Source organism: Sparus aurata, chromosome 10 (assembly GCF_900880675.1).
Source record: "Sparus aurata chromosome 10, fSpaAur1.1, whole genome shotgun sequence".
NCBI lineage: Eukaryota > Metazoa > Chordata > Actinopteri > Spariformes > Sparidae > Sparus > Sparus aurata.
Window position 1 is genome coordinate 30,974,915 of NC_044196.1, and position 24,386 is coordinate 30,999,300.

The following is a 24,386-nucleotide window of genomic DNA, read 5'->3' on the forward strand; positions in this document are numbered from 1 at the left end:
TCGGTGGGGGCAGCCCAAGGGGTCATTGTATGCAGCTGACCTGAGGCAACATGTTTTTCTTACTGATTTGAAAAAAAAAAAAAAAAGCTTCTTGTCAACACCCAATTCAACAACCTGAAACACGTGGTGCACTTTTTTTTAAACACAATAAATCCTTAAATCGACGAAAATCTCAATGCAGTTCTGAATGTGATTTCCAAAACTTCTCACTTTTTCTTAAACTGCAGCTGCGTTTAGACTCAGTTGCATCAGATTAGACCACTATTCACCCGGGATGCAAATAAACATGATAGGGTATTAAGAGGCTGGAGCGGAAAGGGGTGTGACGAGGGTGTTGTATTTCATGTCAAACCACCTGGAGAGGAGACACTTAAGGCGCGCTGGCTGAGGGTGCCAGCGGCAGTAGAGAGACGCCACTCACCGCACAAGACCACATCACTTGAGTGACTGCTCTGGACTTTGCATCCCCTCTCAGGAAATGGACAGCAGGATCAGACAGCTCGGCCTGGCCGGGCACACCGCCAGCACGCTCGGTGGCTTGCAGGTGCCCTCGTCCCTGCTGCGCCCTCCGCCTCTCTTCCTCCGGGCTTGTAACCCCGCGCTGGAAAGGGGATACCCCCGCACTCCGAAGTGCGCCAGATGCAGGAACCACGGCGTGGTCTCCGCGCTCAAGGGCCACAAGCGCTTCTGTCGCTGGAGGGACTGCGTGTGCGCAAAGTGCACCCTGATCGCGGAGAGGCAGCGGGTGATGGCCGCGCAGGTGGCGCTGAGGAGGCAGCAGGCTCAGGAGGAGAGCGAGGCCCGGGAGCTCCGGCTCTTGTACCCCGGTGGGGAAACCGGGATCCCTCAGGGGTCCCCCGTGGGCCCCGGGGTGCCAGCAGCGACCAGCAGCGCTCCCACACCTCCGAGTTTTGATGTTTTTGGAGCAGACAACCAAAAAAACGGTAAGTTAACAATTAAAATGTTGAGATTGTTTTACCCATTCCTGTCTAATGAAGTAGCTGATAATCGCTTTTATTCAAGAAAAATCGTTTAATTAGCAGTTTTAGTTACTACGCAACATTCGAGCCGTTTTACGCACATTTGATTGACAGAACGATGCCAATGATTTTAAACCGCATGTTTTTCTTCTCCCCATTTCAGATGACAAACTGGGCAAGTACAACTTTTATAACGGGTTCATGGGTCGACCCCTCTTTGCGCCCCAGGCCGCGCGCCTGCCCTCTCCAACAGACAGCAAGGACCTGTCCCCAAACAAGGACGCAAACACCGCCTCATCCACTGAGGACAGCGCAAGTCCGTCCCCGGTGTTTCACCACGCGGAGAGTCCACAGAGGTCGCTTTCCTCCTCGGATCCGGAGTCTGGCAGCGAGTCGGAGAAACCCAAGCACTCCCCGAGCCTGGACCGGGACCCCACCGACATCATGGCCAGGATCTTCCCCCACCAGAAACGGGACACCCTGGAGTCTATGGTGAGAACGTGCAAGGGCGACATCGTCAGATCCATTGAACTGGTTCTGAGCTCCAAAGAGAACAAGATCGACTCTGAAAGCTTGGCTCTGTCTAGTCACGCAAACGCGCTCAGGCCTTCTGTTGGGCTGCCTGGAGCGCTCGGTGCTCTGGGGAACAAGTCAGCCTTCTCCCCGCTCAACATGACGGCCGCCGGGGGAGACAGCGTGTACGGGCTCGGCCCTCGCCTCGGTGTCAGCCCCCTGCGGCTGGCATATTCCTCCGCGAACGGTGGGATGGCAGGTTTCATGTCTCCGTACATGACATCCGGACTGATGCCAGTGTTTCCACTGCGTCCACCTTTGGACTCGTATTCCTTTCCCGGCATGATCCGAGACCTCTCTTACCTTCAGAACAAGGAGTCCCTGTGCAGCACGGGTCTTTACACGCGACTGAACAGCGACAAATGACCAGTGACACATTGACAGATGTGAAATGTTACTCCTTAGTTAATCTTATTGTAAAGTGACTCCCAGATTTGCCTTAAAAAAGCATTCAAAGTGCCTCAAACAGCCCCAGTGTCCCTTTTTACAGTGTACATGTTGTAAAGAATGTTTTATTAATAAAGCCATAAAAAGATGCTCTTGTCCATGATTTGATTTCTATCTATCTATCTATCTATCTATCTATCTATCTATCTATCTATCTAATTAGATAATTTTACAGATTTCCCATCGTCCATCTTCATATTTTCATTAGCAGAGGCCTGTATTAGGTGATGCAGGTTACAAATAATGAAAAAAGGTTGGAAATGTACTATATGGAAATGTGTTTCAAGGTTGAGGAGTTAAGTATATGTGTCTGGTTACCAGAGTAATTACTGCCCCCTCTCTCATTAAAGGGGCACTATGTAGTTTTGAATTTGTAACTGCACAATAATAACAAGGTAATAATACAAACTCAAAAATAGATTTTTTTTTCCCCATAACTGAAGCTGTTCTCAGAGGAAAATAAGGTTTGAAGCCAGAGAGGTGGCAGGGTCCGCCAGTGAGACAGCGTGAAACTGTGTCGTCCTTTACGGTAGGTTTGTCCATTCTGTCATAAAAACAAAGCGTTTGTTTAGTTAGTCGGTTTAGGCATCAAAAAAAAAAAAAAAAAAAAAAATCAATTAACATATATCTTCACTAAAACTACACAGTGCACCTTTAATGATATACCTGATCAAATGTCTTCCCCACCTGCTGTGCTGCCTCTACAGTAGTGAGGGGTGCATAACACTCATCACATGTTGCCTCACATTTACGTCTTACACGCGAGAAAACGTCAAACACGTTTCTTATAAATCGAAAATATACTTAACTCTGGTAAAAATGCTCAAAACCAGCTGTCTTTATTCTGCAATGGGAATGTGAGCAAGTGCATCCCTGACTCCGCCCCAGAAAGCCCTCCTCGCTCATGATTGGCTAAACCCGCCACATGCCGCTCGGATACAAACCAATGAGAAGCCCCGGGGGCGTCACGTGACCGCATGTTTCAGGAAGTCGGGGCACGGGCCAGTTTGAAATGTTGAACGCATATGATGAGTTTGAAACGCGATTGAGCGGGTTTCTGTGAGGCGGAGGGGAGACGGTTTCACATTTCTGCCCTCTGACATGCGTCTCCACGTCATTATCGCCGCTGTCTGTTGGTGTGGCCTCGTAGACTCGCGGAAAATAAGAGGAATATCTTCGTCCTGTGAGTTCTCTGTCCCCCCCCCCTTCTTGTTGCTAGCTCACGGCTAGGCAGCTATCATGATGTTTGTAAATAACCGTGCGTGGCTCAGCGTGCGGGGTCTGTCAGCTCACAGGCTCCCACACGGAGCGCATCCCGCATGTTTGTATGGAGCTGACATCCCCGCAGATAGTTTCTAACAGCTGTACTCGGCGTTTAAAGTTTGCTCTGGTGGTAGCAGTGCATCCACTACTATCACCTTTAGTTTACTGAATAGTTCCTGTAGTGTTCCTAACAGACTGAAGCGTCTTCTTTTGTGAAATATACATTACAGCATAGGAAGTGTTGCTCTCAGCCTGCACGCTGGGCTGAGTCTGTAGCTGCAGTTCAAGGTCATCAGCCTGCATCAGTGTGTGATGGTTCTGTTCTGTGACAGACAAGCGGTTCTACAGGGAGAGGAAGTCCTTCCTGTGCATCGATGGGTCCAAAGTCATCCCCTTTGAGCAGGTGAACGACGACTACTGTGACTGCGAGGACGGCTCCGATGAACCAGGTACAGAGTTTGACCCATGGCCGAGTTTACCAATGTTGGCAAACAGTGAGTCACTGTTAACAGTCACCGCACGCTGAGCTCCTGGATATGATATGAAGCATCCAGGACCGCTTCTTGTGCCGGTTCTCTGTGGTTCAGCCCACTAACAGTCCCATGTCTCATCTTTTGGTTCCACCGATGTGGAGTTAAATGACAGCCTTCACTATCCGTCAAGTAAACTCACACCGACACGCTGACTTCCACACAACACATTTACCATTCAGACAACCTGAGCCTGCCAGCCCTCATGCCATCAATGAATGTATGTATTAGAAATTGGATGCATTTTGAAATGAGGGTGATACTGTAAAACATTTTGGAGACTATACAAGACATCATTATCGTCAATCATCATCAACGTTCTCTTTCTGAGCACCGCCTGTTCTTCCCTGTGGAATTAAAAACCCTCTGAGGATCAGTTGTTTTAAAATGAAAAGCAAAAAGTTTCTGTCCGCTGATGGATTCATTAAATTAACGATTTAATTCATCATTTCAGTAGCGGAAATGGTGAATCAACTCCCACTTTCAGTGGTGCACACTCGTGTTGGCTCTGAGTTTTTCCAATTCGATTACTGTGCTTTTTAAAGACTTGATTAGAAATGATGTCAACCACTAGCTAAAGTTCATATTCTGCTTTTGCTGCTGGGGTTAGGGCCGTCATGGTATCAGATTTTCACTTCATGTTTATCATGGCTTAAAAATAAAAATGTTACTGTGATTCTTTTAGAAAAAATCTGAAAAAAACAAACAATATTATTTTATTTTATTTTAATGTTTATTTAACAGGGGCGATACCTACAACATTGCCACAAAAAATGGGAAAAGCATCTGTCAAATTCATCTTTACCTTTGTTGTGTACCACTGTGACTGTCTGCTACTTAACAGTGGCGCTGCGCCGCTCTACCGCTCGGTCAGCGCCGCTATAGCGCCGCTATACTCCGCGCGGGACAGTGTCCGACCGTCCGTCCGTCCGTCCGCCTTCCCCCGTTGAAAGCTAGGCGACGCCCGGCTGACGGCGATGAGCGTCCGCCGCCCCCGGGGCCCCTGACGGAGTTGATGACCGCTGTCCGTACTTCCGTGCTACCCGGACTGACGTTGACGAGCGGTCGCCCCCTTCCCCCCCCCCCCCCCCCCCCCCCCCAAAGAATTTCTGGGGAGAACCCTGAAGTGTGTTTACTCATCTTGGGGGAGTACTACTATATAGCGGTGGTTAATCGGCCCAATTTCCCGATCTGATTCGATTCTGATTATTGAAGTCTCGATTCGATTACAAATCGATTTTCGATTATTAACGATTATCGATTCGATTTTCAATTATTAACGATTATTGATCTTCCATTTAACATCAGTCAGCTGCGGAATTATTTTACTTATCTTTTGAGTAACACCTCACAGCACCTTCAATATTGTATAGTGTAACTGTAATATCAAAATTATTATTTTTTAATTTGTTTTAAATGTAGTCTTTCACTGTTAAAAGGAAAGCTGCCAAGCTCAGCAGCCGGACTCATGTCAGAAGCATTGTCGGTGACGAGAACCAGGGTGTGTTTATCTATTCCCCACTCGCCTGCCATTGCTTTGAGAAACTCACACATATTTGCGCTTGTGTGGCTATCGTCCATAGCTTTTGTCTGAAGTACGTAGGACATTAGCTTCCATTAACTGCTGACATAATGAGCTGTAACGGTCACGTATGAGACTGTAGCTCTGGATGTCCAGGCATCGCAGGTTATTGCTACCCTGTGAGCAGAGTTGAGGGACACTTGCACGGAAAGGTTTGTCTCCTTGTAAAGATTAGGAATCGATTTAAGTGTGAAAAAGCTCCGGGATGGAATAACATATCTTGGCTACAGACTGTGGACCATGTAGCGGAAGCCAGTAAGAGGAGGACTCCAGTTTGTATTACTATTTCAAAAAAAAACAAAAAAAAAACATTTTTTTTTTTTTTAATCGATTTTTGGAAATTTAATAATTGAATCATAATCGTCAATATTATAATTGCGATTAATCAATAATCGATTTTTTTTCGCCACCCGTACTACTATATGTGAAGAAAAGCCTCCAGTGACGTCACTCGGTGGCTGCATTGCATTGTGGGTAATGTAGACGCCAGGTTTTCTTAAGGAAGAAGAATTGGTGGGATAAAAGAAGTTCTGCTAATTTGTTTTTGAACTGTCCAAAATGAGTGTTATAGGTGCAACGGTGGACCTTTGGACTGGTATTCAAAACCTGGTCCCACTACTGGGTCGGTTATGACAGTACTTTAGTTACTTTAGATGCAGAAGTCTCACCCAGTGACCTCCCCAGGAAACTCATGGAAAGAGATTGTAGTACATTAAAGTTGCACTATGTAGTTTTGGAAAATAAATTCAAACCCAGAATCGTGATATAAACATAAATAAGGTAATAATAAAAACTCATGACTGATTAAATAAGCAATCGTTAAAGGAGAGTAAGTTCACCAGAACACTGTTTTAAGCTAGAGAGGTGGCAGGGTCCGCCAAGTATAAACAAAGTAAAACAGTAGAAATGGTGTTGTCTTTTGGAAACAGTTTCTTTGTTGTTTATTCAGTCGTAAAAATCAAGTGATGAAGAAATTTCTCTTGTGATTGAAATTGCTTCCTGGAAAAAAAAATTGCAGTGTTCACAATTGCAAATGCAGTGAATGGCAACCGAAAGGTCGTGAAGCAGTGCCCTTTTCAAAGTGTACTTAACAAAGTTAGAATCAGCTCCTAGTCTGCAGTCAAGGTCAAGTTTTCAAAGTGCCAGTGCCAGTAACAACTTCACTTAACAAGTGTCATCTAAAGAGACTATTTTGTTAGAAGCAACCAACAAATGAATCATAAATCCACAACAAAAACATAAAAGAACTCCCAAGTTCCTGTTAGAAAGGTTGAAAGGGGGGCGTTGTGTATGTGACTTCCTGTGCATGTGTTCTGAATAGTTTCGCCTGGATTCATTTGTTACTGAAACTGAGCTCGTTCTGACCTCTGCCTCTGCCCCCACGTAGGCACCTCCGCCTGTCCTCGTGGCCGATTCTACTGCACCAATCTGGGTTTCCGCCCACACTACATCCCATCATCGCGAGTCAATGATGGCATCTGCGGTAAGGCTCTTTTTTTTTTTTTTATATCGCATTATACTGGATGAAATAATGCTCCCCTGAGAGGTGGCTTTAATAAACTTAGCAGGATCTTTTTGAAGCGAGGCAACGTATCAACAATGTTTTCTGCTTCAGCGTTTTTCAAGGACAACGAGGGCAGCGCTGCAACCGCTGAGGGTGATGAACAGATTGCTTCTCGCAGAAAAATGAAACGCCGTCTTATTTGTTCCAAAAGAGCTGGTGGAAATGTTTGATGCCGGCGGCGCTCTAATATCTGGCCACTTAATTAATTTCGTGGGTGGTCGTGAGGGGTTTAATCACAATCTTATTTTTTTTCATCAGGCAGGAAGTCGTCCCGTTTGCTTTTCCGCCTTTTGTGTGCTCTGCAAACGCGGACGTGAGTTCTTATTTTACATGATGTAAAGAACGGGACGTGTCGGTGTGCAAACTGTCACTCCTTTTTGTAGCACAAACAAACAGATGAAGCGGACACGGCAAACAAAACCTGGCTCTCCAACAAACGCACATGCCGACGCGCTCGCTCTCCGCGCAGTTTTCCCTTGAAAAACACCCCGTCCCTTTCCTCAAGGCCTTTGTCAGATTTTTCTCTCGTAAAATCCGCCACACTCGATGCCTAATCACGTAGTGTTTCAGCCCCAGCGTTCTCTCACCACGTCTGTTCTCCCGTAGCTCTCCACTTTGGTTAAAATCAATACATTGTGCTGTTGACATTTCCTCTCTGTCACCGGCACTTTTCGGCGGCATTCAAACCATCTCGGATGAAAACAACAAAAAACTGAAGGAATGAAGAATGAGGGAGCAGCAGTGGCATATTTCTCAAAGCGTCCCTCTCGCTTTCCTCACTCCCTCCTGTCTTCTCACACCTCCGCTGCCCTGAGTGGAGCCAGTTAATAGCGAACACGCTGTTGCTTTTACCCCTTTGACTGACTGTTGAGAGATTTTCACTGGCTTCCCTGTTCTGGTCCCTAAAGCTCTCGTTCCACCGGCCACAGATAGGGTTCTGGATCACTGGTAAATGTCACGACGTGCCCACTCTCTCGGGTGAAACATGTGAGCAAAAGCCACGACTGAGCACTTAAAAACACCGTGCAGCCGATCTATTAAGTGGTTCATCTCTAGCTACCATCACAGCTATCGGACACAAAGATATGATCTTATGGTGTCAGCCTTGTAGATATGACAGTTGATGGGTAGTTATGATCAACATTAGCAATTTGAGCTAAAATAAACAAGATTTAGCATTTTGTCACCTTTTACAATTGTGTTAATTTAAAGGATATTCTCATTTAGGACTTTAACCAACAGTTATATACACTAACTTTCTTTCTGAGAAGATTTTTTTTTCTTCCACACTAACATCTGTCTGATAAATGAAAGGCTACTGCAAGCAGCTTGTTAGCTTAGCTTTGCACAAATACTACAAACTGCTGGTAACACTTCAGTTTTTGTACGGATTAAACAGACATATTACATGTTATCCATGGAGCTTTAGAGGTGCGAGCAGTTCTTGCAAGCTATCAGGAGCTAAGTGGCCCCAGCGGCGGCTTCATGTTTACCGTACAGACATGAGAATGGTAAAAATGTGTGCAAACGTGTATTTCCCCCAGATGTCTAGGGATTTTTTTTTATGTGATTGTTTTCTATTGAATTAGTCCGAAAAATACAAAAAGATCTCCTGATGTTTTGTGCGAAATGTTCAGTTAACTAGCAGATATGGCAAAGAACAGCGGCACATCCTCACATTTGAGCTGTTTGAATCAGGGATTATTTGGCATTTTCTCCTGGAAAAATGACTGAAATGATGAACTGATCATCAGAACAGCTGCTGATTCATTTTCTTTAAGTTGAGAAGTTCATTAATTGATCTGTTTCGGCTTTACGCTCATTTCTTGTTCGTAAAATATTCTGTTTATATCAGTAAAATTAATAGATCAATCTTTTTAGGGACAAAGGTGAGTGAGACCGTGTTTCTGAAGTACCTGAAATGAAAGAATTTATCGTTGCTGATGTTTTTTTCTTCCATATGTTCTCATTTCTGTTGACCAGACTCTGCATCGATCAGCTCAGTGTGGAACGAAGACACATGGCTCACCTCTCCCTGCTGATAACGTTGTCTGCTCTTCTGTTCTCTTGCATGTGCATTGGATCGGTTTCTCCCGTGTCCCGTGCCAGATTGCTGCGATGCTTCAGACGAATACAACAGCCACGCTCACTGCCAGAACACTTGCTGGTCAGTTGAATCGAAACTGAGATTCAATATTTATGAAATAACACATGCAGATTTTGACTCAAAACATGGCATTAGAGGCCCACGCACAGCTAAAAAAGATAAATATCCAACCGGGCCATTTTACTTGGGAATTGTATCAAACAGTAGATTTTTGAGTGATTAGATGAAATTGCAGCTCTTGTTAGATCCAGTTTGTTCTTATCGTGAAGCTCTTTATGGTAGCGTCAGTGTGATGGACTCTCATGTGATGGTGACTCATTCACCGTGCCACCAGGGGGCATGGTGTCACTACGGTTTAAAAACTCGATGTAGCTCCGACCTCCTTTTGTAATGTATATGCATCCCAATATTGTTTTGAAGGGCTCATCCGTGATAAAGACGGATCTGACTCTCCACCTCATTGTGCCTTTTTAAATTGTACCCTCAGTAACCCCATCCAGAGGTGTGTTTTGACGCAGATGATTTAGTCTCTACAGGATGAAAATTGCATCCTGCACAGGCGGTGTACGTGGATAAAAATATTTATAAGAACGAAGGCCCCTGCAGGGTCATATTTATCATCTTCTCCGAGCTGCGCTGCAGAGATTGACCAGAGTATGATGCTGAAATGGAGCCCGCTGTGTAAATGTAACTTCTAATACAGTAGCCCACTTCTTTTGTTGACAGTCCTCTGTTATTTAATTCGCCGCCGCTCGGGCCAAAACCACATACAAGCAAGAGTATATCTCATTATGTTTTCACAAGGTCCGCACTCATATTGTGTTTGCCAGGCTTCAAAAACAATTTAGTTCAGCCACAGAGCATCAGCCCCCGTCTTATTTACTCTTCTATTTTTCCCATTTGGATTCCTGCTGCATTGTACGGCCCTTAAAAAATTGGATTGCACCATCTCGGTGACCATAGCAGGGGTGGCCGGCGTTTTTTTTTTTCCTGGGTAATGACAGGACCGTGTGTGTGTGTGTGTGTGTGTGTGGTGTGTGTGTGTGTGTGTGTGTGTGTGTGTCTACTCCGTCTCGCCCTCCTCCAGGAATCTGGGACAGAGAGAGCGGGCATACGTGGAGGGCCAGATGAGGACCTTGGACGAGGGTTTGCAACTCAAGCAGCAGCTCATCGAGGAGGGTGTGCTGCTCTGGAGGGAGAAACAGGTACACTGTATTCTGCTGAAGGAACGGTGTGGCACAGAGTAGTAGCGGAGGGTAGTCATCAGGGTTTTCCAAGGAAAGTTGTTTTTTTTTAACCTGTTCCTGCTGTGAGAAATGTGAGAAAGTAACTTTCTGTTGTGTTTGTTTTTCACTGCTTTTCAATCGTTAGCTCGGTCTGAACCGCACGAAGTAAACTCTGGGTTCATTAAGTGTTCTATATGTCGTCTCTGGCAGGCCATTCATTTCATGTCAGTCCCTAGATTAGTGAAAAAACCAGTGAGCTCACATTGTTGAACGCCCAAAATGCAGAGTTTCAATGCATAAAGTAGCAAAAATACTTTACACCAAGCGAATGTTTGGATAAATTACAGTGACTACTACAGTGAGTGGGCTTCTATATAACTAAACACAACCTTTACAGTGTTACCCAAGACAACCCATGTGATCCCAGATGTGTAGGAGCCTAATAAACAAGAGACAAGGTAGATGTTATTACATTAGTTTGGTCTCCTTCTAACCTTTGACACTAGTTGCACTGGTCCTTACATGTTAACATATCATGTAAATGATTGTAAACAGGAATAAGGATGCAAACACACAGTTTCTTCATGTTTTTTTCTAAATCTCATCACATTCAACAAGAAACAGAGAGAACTTGAATTGTTTTATAAGATAAACTGCCGAATCTTCCATGATACGGAGCTGAATAAGCTTAAATATCTATCATATGCTCATTGCATTGGCGACGTAAACTGACCCCAGATCTGCCATGAATGATGTAACCGCACCTCTGCTGAGAGCGTGTGAGCCAGCCACTGCTGCTGCTGCTGCTGATGACCTCTTTTAACCCCTCTCTCCTCTCTGTGACTGTTCGGCTCGTTATGTTAATCCTCACTAATAAATTATAATAATTTATTCTATACCTGTAACCAGGGCTGGATGATTTGTTTGGGGGATATTGCGATATGCGTTATGTATCTTGGTATTTACAAAACTACTTAACAGCTTCATCAATGCTCAGACTGTGTGACACAATCAAATATCAATATTCTTTTGAAAAATAACCTTGATATTGATATTGATATTCCAACGGTATTGTAGGAGCGACTATCGGTACTTCTATAAGATATTTACACAATCAGTGCGCCGGAAATGTAGCTAATAATGTAGTTTAATTCAGGTTATTGCAGTATCTTGTTGCATGTGCTGGGATTTAAATGAAGATCAACGCATTTGCAGTTTGGTTTATTACCATTTGCCTATATAATGCATGAAGAAATGAAATTATGTAACAATAGATGCACCCAAATGATGTGCCGGTGCACCTAAATGTAAAAGTTAGGCAGCTCAGTGAAGTCAAGCAGGGATTTTTGAAAATGGATAATCATCAGTAATGTGGATTTAATCGCTGAGTGGTTAAAGACGAGCGTAAGAACAAGTAGAATAATCCGGTAAGTTCGGACAATTACATCATTTTACTGTAGGGCATCACTTGTACTGTATCACGGTATAACAATATCCAAAATGTTAGTTGATATGTGTCTCGTATCATGATAACGATGTGATATTGATTTATTGCCCAGTCCTTTCTGTGACATGACTTCTACGCGGGCTCTGCAGGCTGCATGAAACACCGGCCTGTTGTCGGAGCCTGTTGCAGTCGACACGGTGAACCGACGGATGAGACTCGCGTGTGTTGTGTTTCTGGCTGCGCTGCGTTCAGTGAATTCATTCTGCAGCAGCTCCGGAGCACTTGGTTGCCGTTCATCGCGGTATCTTGGGTTTAATTATCCTCCTTCATGTGTTTTTCTCTCTCTCTCTCTCTCTTTCTCGTCTTTCTGTTTTTTTTTGTGGCTCGAATTATACAAATGCACCAGCCTGTCTCTACCTACTGTGTGCAGATATTATTTTTTTTTTCTGTTTTTCTCAACAGATTTAATTAACATTTCGCCCCGGCTACTTGTGCTGCCACTCAGTCGCTGTCGTGTTATTACCTGGCTCGCTTGCTAACACACTTGATTGATAGGGACGTCGAGGTTAATTTGCTTTTCTATGTGCTACCGCTCCGAGAATTCCCGCTCTAAATGAGCAGCTTGTGCTATGTGATATTGTTTTGACCATACATGCTGATGGCATCTGCTGCTGCGGGCGTCTGCTGTGCCGTTTCCATCACCAACCTTAGCCCGCTGTGCGGTTACTTTCTTATGCCACGCCAACGGGAGACGTTATCCGTTTTCTCGATCTTCTTTCCACCTACTAACCCGTCCATCTTTGTGTTTGTGCGTTTTAGTGCTTCTTTTAAAGGGGCACTGTGGAAGAAATTCAAACTCAGACATATTTGTCTTTTCTATGACTGAATAAACAAGCTGTTCTCAGGAAAAATAAGACCCCAGAACGCTGTTTGCAGCTAGAAAAGGTGGCAGGGTCCGCCACACACAAACAAAGTAAAACGGTATGAAACTGTGTCGTCCTTTTAAGGTCAGTTCTCTTTCTCTAATTAAAAATTTCTTCCTCAAAACTACATAGTGCACCTTTACGGATTTTCAGCTGTAACCATGCTCATTTGTAGTCTTGCTAAAGCAGCAAGCAGTGAATGGTTCTGGGTACGCAAACAAGTACCTGAGTCATCGAGGCCAGTTTGAATCAACATGCTCCTTTTACAGAGCCTCAAGATAAGCAGAAAGCACTTCACAGTTTCTCCCCGGCTCTCCATTTGCACATTTAGTTCAACAAGCACTAGGCCAAATGAGAAACCGGAGCCCTGGTGTTCGGCGCAAATTAAATTTGGCAGCTGAGGGTCTCTTTAGATGTTTGTAAGTCATATTTACTGGTTCAGCGGTCTCATTACTTAATGCATTATCTTCATTTAGGAAATCCAAGTTGCCCTGTTCCCACTGTCTGATGGTCAAGCGTCGCTCACGTTCTCCACATACAGAAGGCAATCCTCCCTGATTCATGGTGCATTAGAACAAGACTGTAGGAGCAGGGTATTTTCATATAAAGCATATATTTGGGCTTCTGAAAGAGCTGTGGAGTGTTGCTGCCCTTTCTCAGGGCTGCCTTCAATTGTTGTGTTGTTTGTGATATTCTGTGCATCGACGGGGATGGAAATTACTTTATTTCAAGGTATTTCGAAGCACTTGAGCACCTCGATTGTGTGGAGGGAAAAAAAAAAAAATGCATTTGAAGAATGTCAGGCTTGTTTAAAATATCTATTGCTTCTACTGGAAGACGCGGCTGAAAAGACACCTTTTATGTGACGGCGGAGATTTCAACCGAAGGCCACTTTTTGTCACTCTTTTGCCAGCTGATGGTCGTTGAGTGCGTACCCTGCACTCTCCTTTTCTGTTCTCTTCTCTGTGTTTTTTCTTCTTCCCCTCCCTCCGTGTTCTTTTCTGTGTCGGCTGATTGGCAGATCGAGGTTGAAGTGTCACCCAGCCCTCCCGGCCCAGCCGCACATTGTGATATCTCTCCCCCCCCCCCCCCCTCCTCTCGGCGTGCGTCTCTGTTGATACGACAGGGTTACCTCGGGGGGCCATCGCCTTCGAAAAATCCTTCCACAGTGACCCAAAAGTGAACTCCTCCCGCGGTTCGAGGGGTTAAAGAAGATGCTTTGAAAAAGGACGCCGGAAAACTTTTTAATCAAATTAGAAGCCTCTACACAATGAAGTGTGGCGTGTCAGCAGTGCACGCCCTAGAACCAGCAGAAATAGGAGCGCTGCTGTTAATTAAATACAAATTGGTATTCAATAGAATCCTCTTTCAGGAGGTTTGTGATTATCTTGCGGTTGATTGGCCGACTGTAAGTGCACATTTTAAAGCAGGGAACAGCAGGGAACTGTGTGCAGCACTTTGTTGGTCCTCAATCCTTTTCTGAGATATTTGTTTCTCTTTCCAGCACGGCTTTGTCTTCATTTTGTCAGTATTTCAGACGAACCGACGGTGCTTTTTCTGTGCAGCCTTCCAAGAGTTGAGAGAAGTCTCCAACACTGTGTACTGAATCAGCACTCCTAGTTCTTTCATCCACCAAAACTATATTATTTTCCCTCATCCCAGTCGTATTATTGCTCATTTTTAACATCTTTCTTTACAGAGCTCAGATTTTCCGTCCCCCCAAAAAAAAAACCTTTTGGAAATGTGAAATCTGGTTCTTTACGAGCAGTGTGGAGGCAGCTTTTTACATGGGTGTTATTCACAAGTAAACATGTTCCCTCACTCTCAAAATGGAGCCCATAAATCACTGCGGCAAAGTGAAGGTGTCTGAGCAAGAAGCGTGGCCTAGAAAGGTAGTCATCCCTGTCCGAACGCAGCGGAATCCATCACTGCATTATGAGAGTCTCTGAGGAGAGATTGGAAGGGCTGTATTGACACACACACACACACACACACACAAACAAGGGGGCTTCTGCTCTTTCATATTAATTGGTCCATTACAGAGAGTGATGATAGGTTACGCTCGGTTGTCAAAAGCTGTCATTTTTGGTGTGACGGCAACACCTCCTGACGCAAGTCATTTGAATATCCCATTGTGCAGGCCCGGCCGCTGCAGGACCACTTGTTGTGTGTGCAGGGGCTGGTTCTGGTCGGGAGGTTTATGCGGTGACGCACACAGAAAGAGAGGGTAAATCCTTTCGCCGACGTCATTTGCAGGCGCTATTTTCTTGAAATTCTTTCAAAGCCGTACGTCACGCATTAATGTTGTATTCCTCACAGTGCTTTGAGCTAAATGCTAACATTAGCAATTCAAATGTGCTCACGGTGATGATGCTGACATAGTAATGTTTTAAAATGTTCCTGTTGCATTAGCTGATTAGCCCTGAACATAAAGTACAGCTGATGCTCAGCGGAATGTGTTTAAAGCAACATTATGTAAGTTTTTACCTTAATATAACAGCTTCAGAATCACGTTGATGGTTCAGGTTTTTCTGTCACTAAGTGTTAGCAAGTTTGACCTTATCGTGCTTGATGGACATTGAAAGGTTGACCAACGCGATGGCAGTTCATCCAGAATGTTTGCACCGGTTTCTATTGCAATTTATCAGATAGTTGTTGACGCTCGAAAGCAGCTAATGTTGACCTCATGGAGGATAAAGGGAAAGTCCGGGGGATCGACAACACATTCAGTAGACGACAACGTCTGAATACAATGATTGTCTGCACAAACATCTAAACGATGGTGAGATATTTCAGCCTGGACGAAGGTGGTGGACTGATAGTAGTAGCTCTACATAATGCTAAATCTGTAATTTAAACTTTGATATTAAAGTTTTGTAGTTTTATCTTAAAGGGTCAAATCAGAATTTGAATATATTTTTCTCTGTTTTGATAGGGTCCAAAAATTTGTGACAAATTGGGTAGAGAGATAAGTTTGACTGTGCCGCTGACTTGCACGCTGGCATTAAACTACAAGTGCATATCTTTCACTAACTGTACTTTCAATCAGTGTTTGACATCGTGTTTGTCTCTACGTCGTCTCTCTGCAGTCTCAGCTCCGGGAGCTTCAGCAGGCGGCCGAGGACTTACAGATTAAATTAGAGGACCACAGGAAGAGGAAGCACGAGGCCGACCGACGCAAAGAGCAAACACTGAAGGCACTGGAAGCGGGGGACGGCGGTAAGTGTCTTGAAACCTTTAACCCGCCATGATTTGGTTCCAGTCCATTCAAAGCAATTCGATCCACGGAATTGCTCGAGTTTGCAGTTAGGTCATTGTTGCGGCGACCGCGGGGCACCGTCCGTTTTATTTCAGCTCAGCCTTTCATTCAACAAAAGCAAATTGACCTTCGGGCCTCAGGCCAGATGGTCAGGATGACAAATGGCAGAACAGCTGGAAGGGTTAAATACAGATGCCTGCGCCGTTGAAATAAATGGACCGGGAGAGGAGTGCTGAGCAGCAGCATATTGCAGTCCCCACAACTGTTCCTTTTACGTTCCTCAAACCTTCAGAGAGAAGGTGCTCATGACGCACAGGAAAATTCCCTTATCGCTCCGAGCACGAGCTGGCTCGGCATTTAAGTGACGCTCAGACTCGCGTGTGTGTGTGTGTGAATGTACAGAAAGTTTCCGGGCCGGATTGGAAAATGGGCTCAATCATTTTTGCACCGAAGTCCATGAGGATTTAGAATCATTATGTGTGTATGTGTGCGTGTTGGGAAGGCGTGGGATTGAGACTGTTGGACGGAAATAAGCTTAAACCGGCAAAATACCAAACAAACGCGTCGGAGCAACGCGTTTATCCAGAAGAATGTCATTTGTCGACTTTTGTATCGCTCAGCATTCGCGTTTCTGACGTTTCTCTCTGATGTCACGAAACTCTGGTAATTGATTGTCCGTCTGCTGTCAAACGGGCGCTCAAGTGAAAGTTTTGATTGCAGTAAAGGTCATTTGACTTCGCCGGCTCCTCTGAGCACGCATCCATCATGCATCCCACTGCGTGTGCTGACCTTTTGCTAGATGTCACACGCCCCCCCCCCCCCCCCTCAATGTTCTTACGCCCGTCATTCTTTACTTCCATTACAGCTCATCTTCAGGGCGTAGCAACCATCAGTTTTCATTTCTGTGGTGGCGTTGGCATGTCTGGTCCATGTTGGCTTATCCATCCAGACGCCTTATGCAGCTCCAGTGACGGCGTGTGCGTTGCCGAAGTCGAAGGGATTCTTTTTATTTCCCACCTGCAGATTATGACTTTATATGTTGATTAATACTTGAAGGTTTTTAATGAATAAAAATCCATTAATCTGTGAACAGTATAACACTTTATGGCTCCCCAAATGGCCTTACTGTTATCATTTGGTTCTTTCGCGCTCATTCTGATTTAATTGCTGGGGTTGGAAAGCAGACAGAGTAAAGCAGAGATTGCACAGGTGAAGTAATCGTGAAAATATATATTTCAGATGTGTGTCTTTGGTGGAATTTCAAATGTGATGTGTCTAATGCACAGCCTTTTCAAAAGAGCAACCTAAGCAGTTGTGATTTTACTATAGTCTCAATGTCTGGAAAGATTGTTGGATTAGAAAGCTCCTATAAAAATATCATTAAGTGAATGGCCACAGTTATTATAACTCTTCGTCTTAGCTGGCTCCCTTTACGCCTCTTTTTAACCCTTTATGCACTGACGTATTGTATAAACCTGTCTCCTAACATGTACAGATAGTGTGACTGCTTCCACATTGTTTGTTGAACCTTTAAAACAATTGCCCTAAAAGCTCCTTAAACCTACAGAGGACCCATGAGGACACAATATTGAGTCATCTCAATTAAATACAGGAACATCACAGCAAGGAAATAGCTTTTTCCCCCCTCCCCTTCATGACCTGTCAATAGCTCGTCCCAAAATAGGAATGAGAAGCCAGAAGAACAAGCAGCTGAGCCTGCAAACTGGAACTTAACAGTCTCTCCCTTTACGGCTGCTGTCGCTCAGACGCGTCTCCAGGGCTTCGCGTAAAGATATCGAGAAGTTTTTTGAAGGGCCAGGTTATTTGTACCCTTCAAGGAAATTGCAGTTTCTCATGGTGCAACGCTTTCGTTAGGATGAAACAATAATCGCAGGACGTGTTGGGTAGCGGATGTACTAAAAAGACTTATTTCAGGTAGATTGCGACACGTCATTAAAACCACCTGCTTAACATTGTGCTGGTTCCCCTTGTGGGGCCAGAACAGCACGGACATGAGACTTCTGAGGGGGACATTGCCAGGAGTTGTGATCCGCATATATGCCAGGACCTGAGGTTTCCCTGGAGAACATTGCACATGCAAATGACACAATATTGTTGACCGAATACCTGAGTGTTGATATTGCGACTAGGGAAAGACGGGTATCAGAAGTACATCTCTTTTCTTTAAAACCAGGGAAAGAAAACACTTCTGTAATCTCCAGTATGTAAGATGGTATACAGTCTTGTTTCACAGTAGCAGTAAATCGCCGAAACCTAGTCTGGAAAAAATATTGTTTTTATCACAAGAGCCCAATTGAAACCGATTATCTTTAGCAACCAAATCGCATTTTGAATGCGGCTGAAATGTGTGACAGTTAACAAATAACAATATTTAACATCACATAAACTCTTAAGGGAACACGCAACCGCATTTAAATACATAAACATATTAATCATCCTGTCATTTCATTAGCGAGCTTAGCATTTGCAATTGTGTCGCATTTCTGATTAAATCCTCATTGAATAACAAAGGCTTGTTTTTTCGACCAAAAAAAAAAAAAAAAAATCCCTTTTAACGCCAACATCAATAAACTATGGGTTCACGTGGAGGACTCTCTCTTCTCCGGTGATGTTTATCTGATATGAGCCCTTCATATGGAGACATACTGAACCTAACGTCCTGTTTTTCACTTTAATGATACGCCCCAATATGCAAAGCTACACTGTCACAGAGTTCAGCCAGAGTTTGAGGGGCTTTCCTGAAGTTCATCGTTAATCCAGTGGGTGACCTATTTCTTCAGCGGGACGGTCTTTCAAAGCGCGTTCGTGTTTTCCAAATGTACACGAGTCCAGTCGAACACACGTAGCGTACATGAAGTGTAGCGAGACAGCGGCAGCTTCGTTCATTGTGTCACACGGAATCCCAAAGGTGCCGTTGAAATGTTGTACGTGCTGCACATTTTGTGCTGATATAGATGTTTCAGTTATGTCATGTATGGAAATCTGAAAACAGTCCTGTAGAATGATTTGACAGTGTCACGGTCACATTTAGCAGAGTGCAAATGATCGTTTTCGCGTAAGTCAGTCATGTCATTTTGTGTTCGTTCAGGCTGTCCGTCCTCCTTTGAGTCAATCCTGTCATTAGCAATTCATGAAACCACAAAGTAGTGGAAAAAAACCAACAAAAAATAACAGCTCCTTGTTGTCGCCAGATGGTATTGTCAGACTGACCAGAACGTTTTGATGCATGAATAAGGAAACCACACGAGCATTCATTTAGTATAAGAAGGTGTGACAGTTGCAATAACAAACGCTTAGCTGTTCCCCTGCCATACCTGCCTGAGGGAGATAATTATTGTTTGTAAGGTGATTATTGTTTTTACCGCATTATTAGTCATTTGGCTAATTATCAGAGGGGGCCCCGGAGGCACAGAATGGCCAATTTCAGAAAAACAAGACGTGATGACGGAAAGACCCCGTTTAAACCCGACAGAAACGTGCGACCTGAAAACGTTATCTTGATTCTGACCTCAGTATGCAAATGTGGGTAGGTGGAGCTAGAGGACTTGTTGAGTGTGTGCTTATCCTTCGCCTTATTACAGGACGCCTTCAGATGTTGCAGTTAACACTGGCACTGGGGAGCGTTTCACACACCCGTTCGCCATCTGTTTGTCCAGGTATTTATGAACTGGGGGGAATTTTGTGGCGCGTTTTTCCCAGTTTCGCTTGAACAGCTCTGTCCCTCCGCAGTGCGGGTAAACATCCTCCAGAATAAAAGCATCAGGTCCGGTAGCATTTAGACTGAATTCTGCATGCATTTACACCAGCGCTACTGTGCACTTTTCCATAAGATATCCGGGTACACATCACATACTGATAGTAAGTTAGTGAAAGATCCTCCTTCAGCCCATCAGGTCTGCTAGTGACTTTAATGAGTGACTCATACTTTTGCAGTATACCTGCCAATTCTTGCCTGTTTTCACTTTAGCTCCTCTCTGCTGTTCTGTCACATTAAAGATACGGCAGCTTAAATGTTAGACTTACTGATATCTCTCGATAAAAAAAAGCTGCCGTCTGGTCAGCTAAAGTTACCGTCACGTGCACTGAATTACAGAATATTGTTTAAACCAAAGTCAAATTGTACAGTGAGTCTACATGTCTTGTTTGAAAGCATATGCATATGTTGTGTGTCAGTTAGTCAAGTTTTTTCACATTTCTGCACACGAGCAGTTATTGCAAATTAGCTCGATACGTCTCGCGTTTGAGGATGTCTTCGCATACTTGCATGCCGCTCTATGTACTCTGGGTGTTGCGCAGGGCAGCGAGGATGTTAAGGAACACGGAACGCGCAGTGAAGACGGAATATTTGTCTCCAAGATTGTCTTTGAGGATTTCTGTCGAAGTTCCCCCGAGGTACCAAAGATGCAACAGATCCGCTGCCAAACATTTCATGTTCCTTTGATATATTCCGATCACTCCCTACGGTGAAAAATGATATAGGGACCCCTCAACTGCTGAAAATGCATATTTCCTTCGAAACACAGAAGGGGAGGCACATTTCTGATTTATCATAATGTTCTGTCTATTTCCTTTCATGCAATATGAATACTAACTTGCGGTGCCTGGACATTTGAGACAGACCATCAGTCTCAGTGAATATTCAGCCGCCTATTACTTTTTTATTCATTTGAAAAAGCGTTTTTGCGGCATTTTAAACTTGTATTAGAAAGACGGTAGAGACGAAGGTCAACAAGGTTTATACAGAATCAAAACCGAGGATGTTGTCGCTCACAGTCAGCACCTTGACATGGATATCTTGTCTATACATGCAGAAAACACTCCGAGTGGAAAAGCAAGCATTGTGATAATTATTAGTTTGTTTGTCTAATTCTGTCCGTCACGTCAGCCCGATCTTCCAAACCATTTAGCGTATAAACATGCGAGAGCCTCGAGGAGCTCGACTCACAGCCCCGATGAATTTGCAAACACGTTTGAATCACTAAGGCGCTGGTCTTTTACACTGAAAGGTTCTTATTGTGCTGCGATGTCTTCTGAATGCGACGCGGCACCGGAAACCCTGCGCCATCCGAAACACCCTTTAGGTTAAAACACTTACTTGCTAGAGCTTTATAGTTACAGTATCTCCTCTCCTGTGAGAAGTTCAATGCAACACCTGCAGCCTTTTGATCCGTTTCCGTCTCAAAGCATTTTCTTTTCCACTCAGAAAAAAAAGGGAGGGGGGGGGGATAATTTCCTGCCTGGAAATATTGCTTAATAGCGTATAAAAGAAAAAGCAAGAAATGTGTGTTTTTGTTAGCCTCGGAGTGCAGAGCTGACGGTAACAAAGAAGGCTCTGTGTGGATACACATGGTCTGTAGCCTCGGCATAGATCTGCAGTCTCCTGCTGATATGTTCCATTTTCTCTGTGCGCTTTGTGCCTCTCTTTATTTTACGAGTGTGCTGCGCTATCGCCAGGGCAACATGGGTGGATGAGTGATGGTGTCCATTAGTAAACACAGCCCCCCTATATGTGCCACCGGCCTAAAGAGCCAACGTCTTGAACCTCCCTTTTCTCTTTTTTTCTTTTTCCGCCCTCCTACTCTCTCCTCACTTATTTTTTCCACGTTCTCCCCCACTCTTCCTCTTACCTTTTTACCACATGGCCCCGCCGCCCCACTCCATCTCGCCTCCCTTCTCCTCCCTTCTCCATCTATCCATCCCCCTTATGGTTGTTTCTCATAGCTCCGGCTCCGCAAGCAGAGGGAGGGACGAGACCATATCTCTTCCTTCTTTGTGCACTCATTTTTTGCGAGACGGTAGCGGCCAGAGGATGGGTCGAGAATGTCAAGCATTAGGTTGGGAATTGAGTGCTGCTCAAACAAAACAATGGGCCACTAATATGACAGATGCTGCGTATATTGCGGAAGAATATTAGCAAATCTTGGAGCAACAAGAGGGGTGAGGATGACGACCTTTCTGCTGTGCAGTCTTTTTAAACTTAAACCCAAAAAGCAGCTTTATAAATATGGATTTGAGGTTCATTTTGGCAAGGCTGCATTTATGAACTGGGTTTTAGTTTTTCATCTTTTTATTCTGTACACCCCTACAACACACATCCAACACATGCGCTCTACTGTACACTGGGTTAAAAAAAAAAAAATGCTAATTTCACAATTAGCTTTTCTGCAATTAGTACGGGAAGGTAATTGCGGCGGATGCGCAATTAGCATTATGTAAAGTGCTTTTCCCCAGACTTAGGGGCCAATCAGTTTGCCCCTTTACATTCTCCATTCTGCTGATGATGTGGGAGACGCTTAGTGCCGAGCATAAGAGAACTTCCTCTCCCTCCCACTCCAATGAATGCGATTCACAAAATGAATCAGCTGGGGTCACATGCTCGCTGGAATAGGGGGGTTGAGGAAGTTTTTGCGTCTCCTTTTCATCTGCCTGCGAATATGAATGGAGAAGAGGGAAATCACTGTCATAGCAGCCGTTACAGCACAAAGCCTCCTGATTGCATTCTGGACTCTGACATGCCTCTTTTTTTTTTTTTTTTTTTTTCCTACAGGGAAACCAAATGTTCTTGCACAGCGTGACTGACTCATTGCCTGATTGCCCAAAAACCTCCATCGCCCCCCACCGCCGCCTCCTCCACCCCCCCCGCTCCCCCATGTTTTTAAATCCAGCTCCAGCTTCGTCCCTTTCTCTATCCCTGCCTCTCAGTTTGCATCCGGATGGATTAGTGTTTGGAGCGGTGATTGTTGGTTAAATAGCAAATCCATCATAGCCTTTGCGAAAAAGAAATACTACTTCCATCAGGTAATTTCGCATTAACCCAGATATGATTTCTCCTTTTTAGGTCTGAGACGTCAGAACAGCACAGTAACCGGCATTTTCAAGTTACTGGACAGCAATAAAGATGGCAGGTAACCCACACGCTGATTATTTCATCCTTGACAGTCCAGTCCAGTTTTCATGTCCATGTCTCCCCCCATGATAACAATGATACCCCTTCAAAGCCTGTGTGTATGTTTTTTAAAAATGCTGAATAAAAAATAGCAAGATATTGTCTTAGTAGTTGTAAAACATTCTCTGCAAAGGTTTTTAGATATTGAAGGCCACCACTGATATTTTTATACTGAAATCAGTTTTTCCCTCAGGATTTCACTCTTGCCAGGGTGAAAAGGCTTCTGTCACAGTATTTAGATTGCTATGAAATCCAATACTAAAGAAATTCTTAAAGCGTATTTGCTCCCAGTTTGGGCTTTTTCTCCTCCCGCTGTGCCTTTTTAAAAAATGTACCAGAGTGGGCATGAAAGCTCCGGAGTGTGGAAGGAAAAAAAAGGGACGCGGTTGAAGGTTTAAAATCTAGCTTTTATATTTTCCCCTTTTTTTTTTTTTTCTACCAAATGATCTACTGTCCTTGAACATTGTACCAACTGAACTGCCTAATTCAACTGCAGGACCAGTGGTGCTCAAACAGTGATGACATGGCATTGTCCTTTTAAAGAGGTCATATTATGCTCATTTTTAGTTTCATACTTTATTTGGGGGTCCTGGTAGAACAGCTCTACATACTTTAATTTTCAAAAAAGACTTTATTTTTTCTCATTCGGTGCAACACTACAGCAGTTGCACATGCACATTAATTAACGGGCAGGATGTAGCCAATCAGAGGCAGAGTAGGGTGGGTCATGCCGAGCAAGGTAGTGCGATCTAAAATAACGCAACTACAGCAGTAGCAACTGTGCATCTGTTGACTGACTGGATATATTTTGTATATATTGTGTGTATACATCGCATTTCAGGCAGTGCAGGAGCAGTGTTTTTTCTCTCTTCGGCATGGACTTTTACATGCACACAAAAGCCTCATAACACAATAAAGGAAAGACAAAAACCCCAAAAGCTTAATATGACGTCTTGTAAGAGAAGGCTACAACATACGAGTTAACTCAGGAAGTAGGATTGATATTGCCTGTTGCTAGTTCTTTGGGGTGTGAAGCTCTTTCAATAGCTAAGTCAGCTAATTACATAAAAATGCTACAAAAAAATGAAAAACACAACACGTGGAAACAAAGGCAGCTTTATGTAGAGAATGAAATCTGTAATGTGTGTCAATGAGTTGAGGGGAGTTTTGTGAAATACTACCTTGTCAGATGGGGCAACAAATTCCCAGAACTCATGTTCACTCTCTTGTTATTCGTGTTGTCCTCGAGAGAAATCATGCTAATTCAGCAAAGTGAAACAAAAACAACATAAAAATTGAAAAACAAAAAGATCCATAACACTGAGTTACAATAATGACCCACGTATTCGTATCTGATACCGCCCCTGCTGTAAGATAAATGGGTGTTTCATAAGAAGCTAATTCACATCAATATGTATATGTACAACACTCATTAGTTCCACCTTAACTTCTGATGCAGTGAAGTCTCATCAGTCCGACTTGAGTGCACACATCTCGTTCCCTGAAACTATTTGTTCC

The 24,386-nt window shown here is 44.1% G+C and overlaps 2 protein-coding genes across 3 annotated transcripts in view; both read left to right on the forward strand.

Annotated features, from left to right (window-relative positions):
- The first annotated feature begins 420 nt into the window (after positions 1-420).
- Positions 421-2,089, forward strand: LOC115589190 (doublesex- and mab-3-related transcription factor A1). The gene is made up of 2 exons (XM_030429953.1): positions 421-944; positions 1,144-2,089. The coding sequence occupies exons 1-2, from the start codon at positions 479-481 to the stop codon at positions 1,917-1,919; spliced, it is 1,242 nt and encodes a 413-aa protein (XP_030285813.1). The 5' UTR covers positions 421-478; the 3' UTR covers positions 1,920-2,089.
- Positions 2,090-2,970: 881 nt separating this feature from the next.
- LOC115590474 (glucosidase 2 subunit beta-like) overlaps positions 2,971-24,386 on the forward strand; it is a 123,309-nt gene continuing 101,893 nt past the window's right edge. For both annotated transcript variants that reach the window (XM_030431837.1, XM_030431838.1), the window contains exons 1-7: positions 2,971-3,183; positions 3,596-3,712; positions 6,763-6,858; positions 9,049-9,106; positions 10,134-10,251; positions 15,732-15,861; positions 22,761-22,827. In XM_030431837.1, the coding sequence (XP_030287697.1) occupies positions 3,102-3,183; positions 3,596-3,712; positions 6,763-6,858; positions 9,049-9,106; positions 10,134-10,251; positions 15,732-15,861; positions 22,761-22,827 (668 nt within the window). In that variant the 5' untranslated portion in view covers positions 2,971-3,101. The remainder of the gene's footprint in view (positions 3,184-3,595; positions 3,713-6,762; positions 6,859-9,048; positions 9,107-10,133; positions 10,252-15,731; positions 15,862-22,760; positions 22,828-24,386) is intronic.

What these genes read in the sequence shown, in the direction of transcription:
- LOC115589190 (XM_030429953.1), top strand. Translation starts at nt 479, where the DNA reads ATGGACAGCAGGATCAGACAGCTCGGCCTGGCCGGGCACACCGCCAGC. An exon ending in AGCAGACAACCAAAAAAACG is followed by an intron (nt 945 to 1,143) that starts GTAAGTTAACAA and finishes TCCCCATTTCAG; the next exon opens with ATGACAAACTGGGCAAGTAC.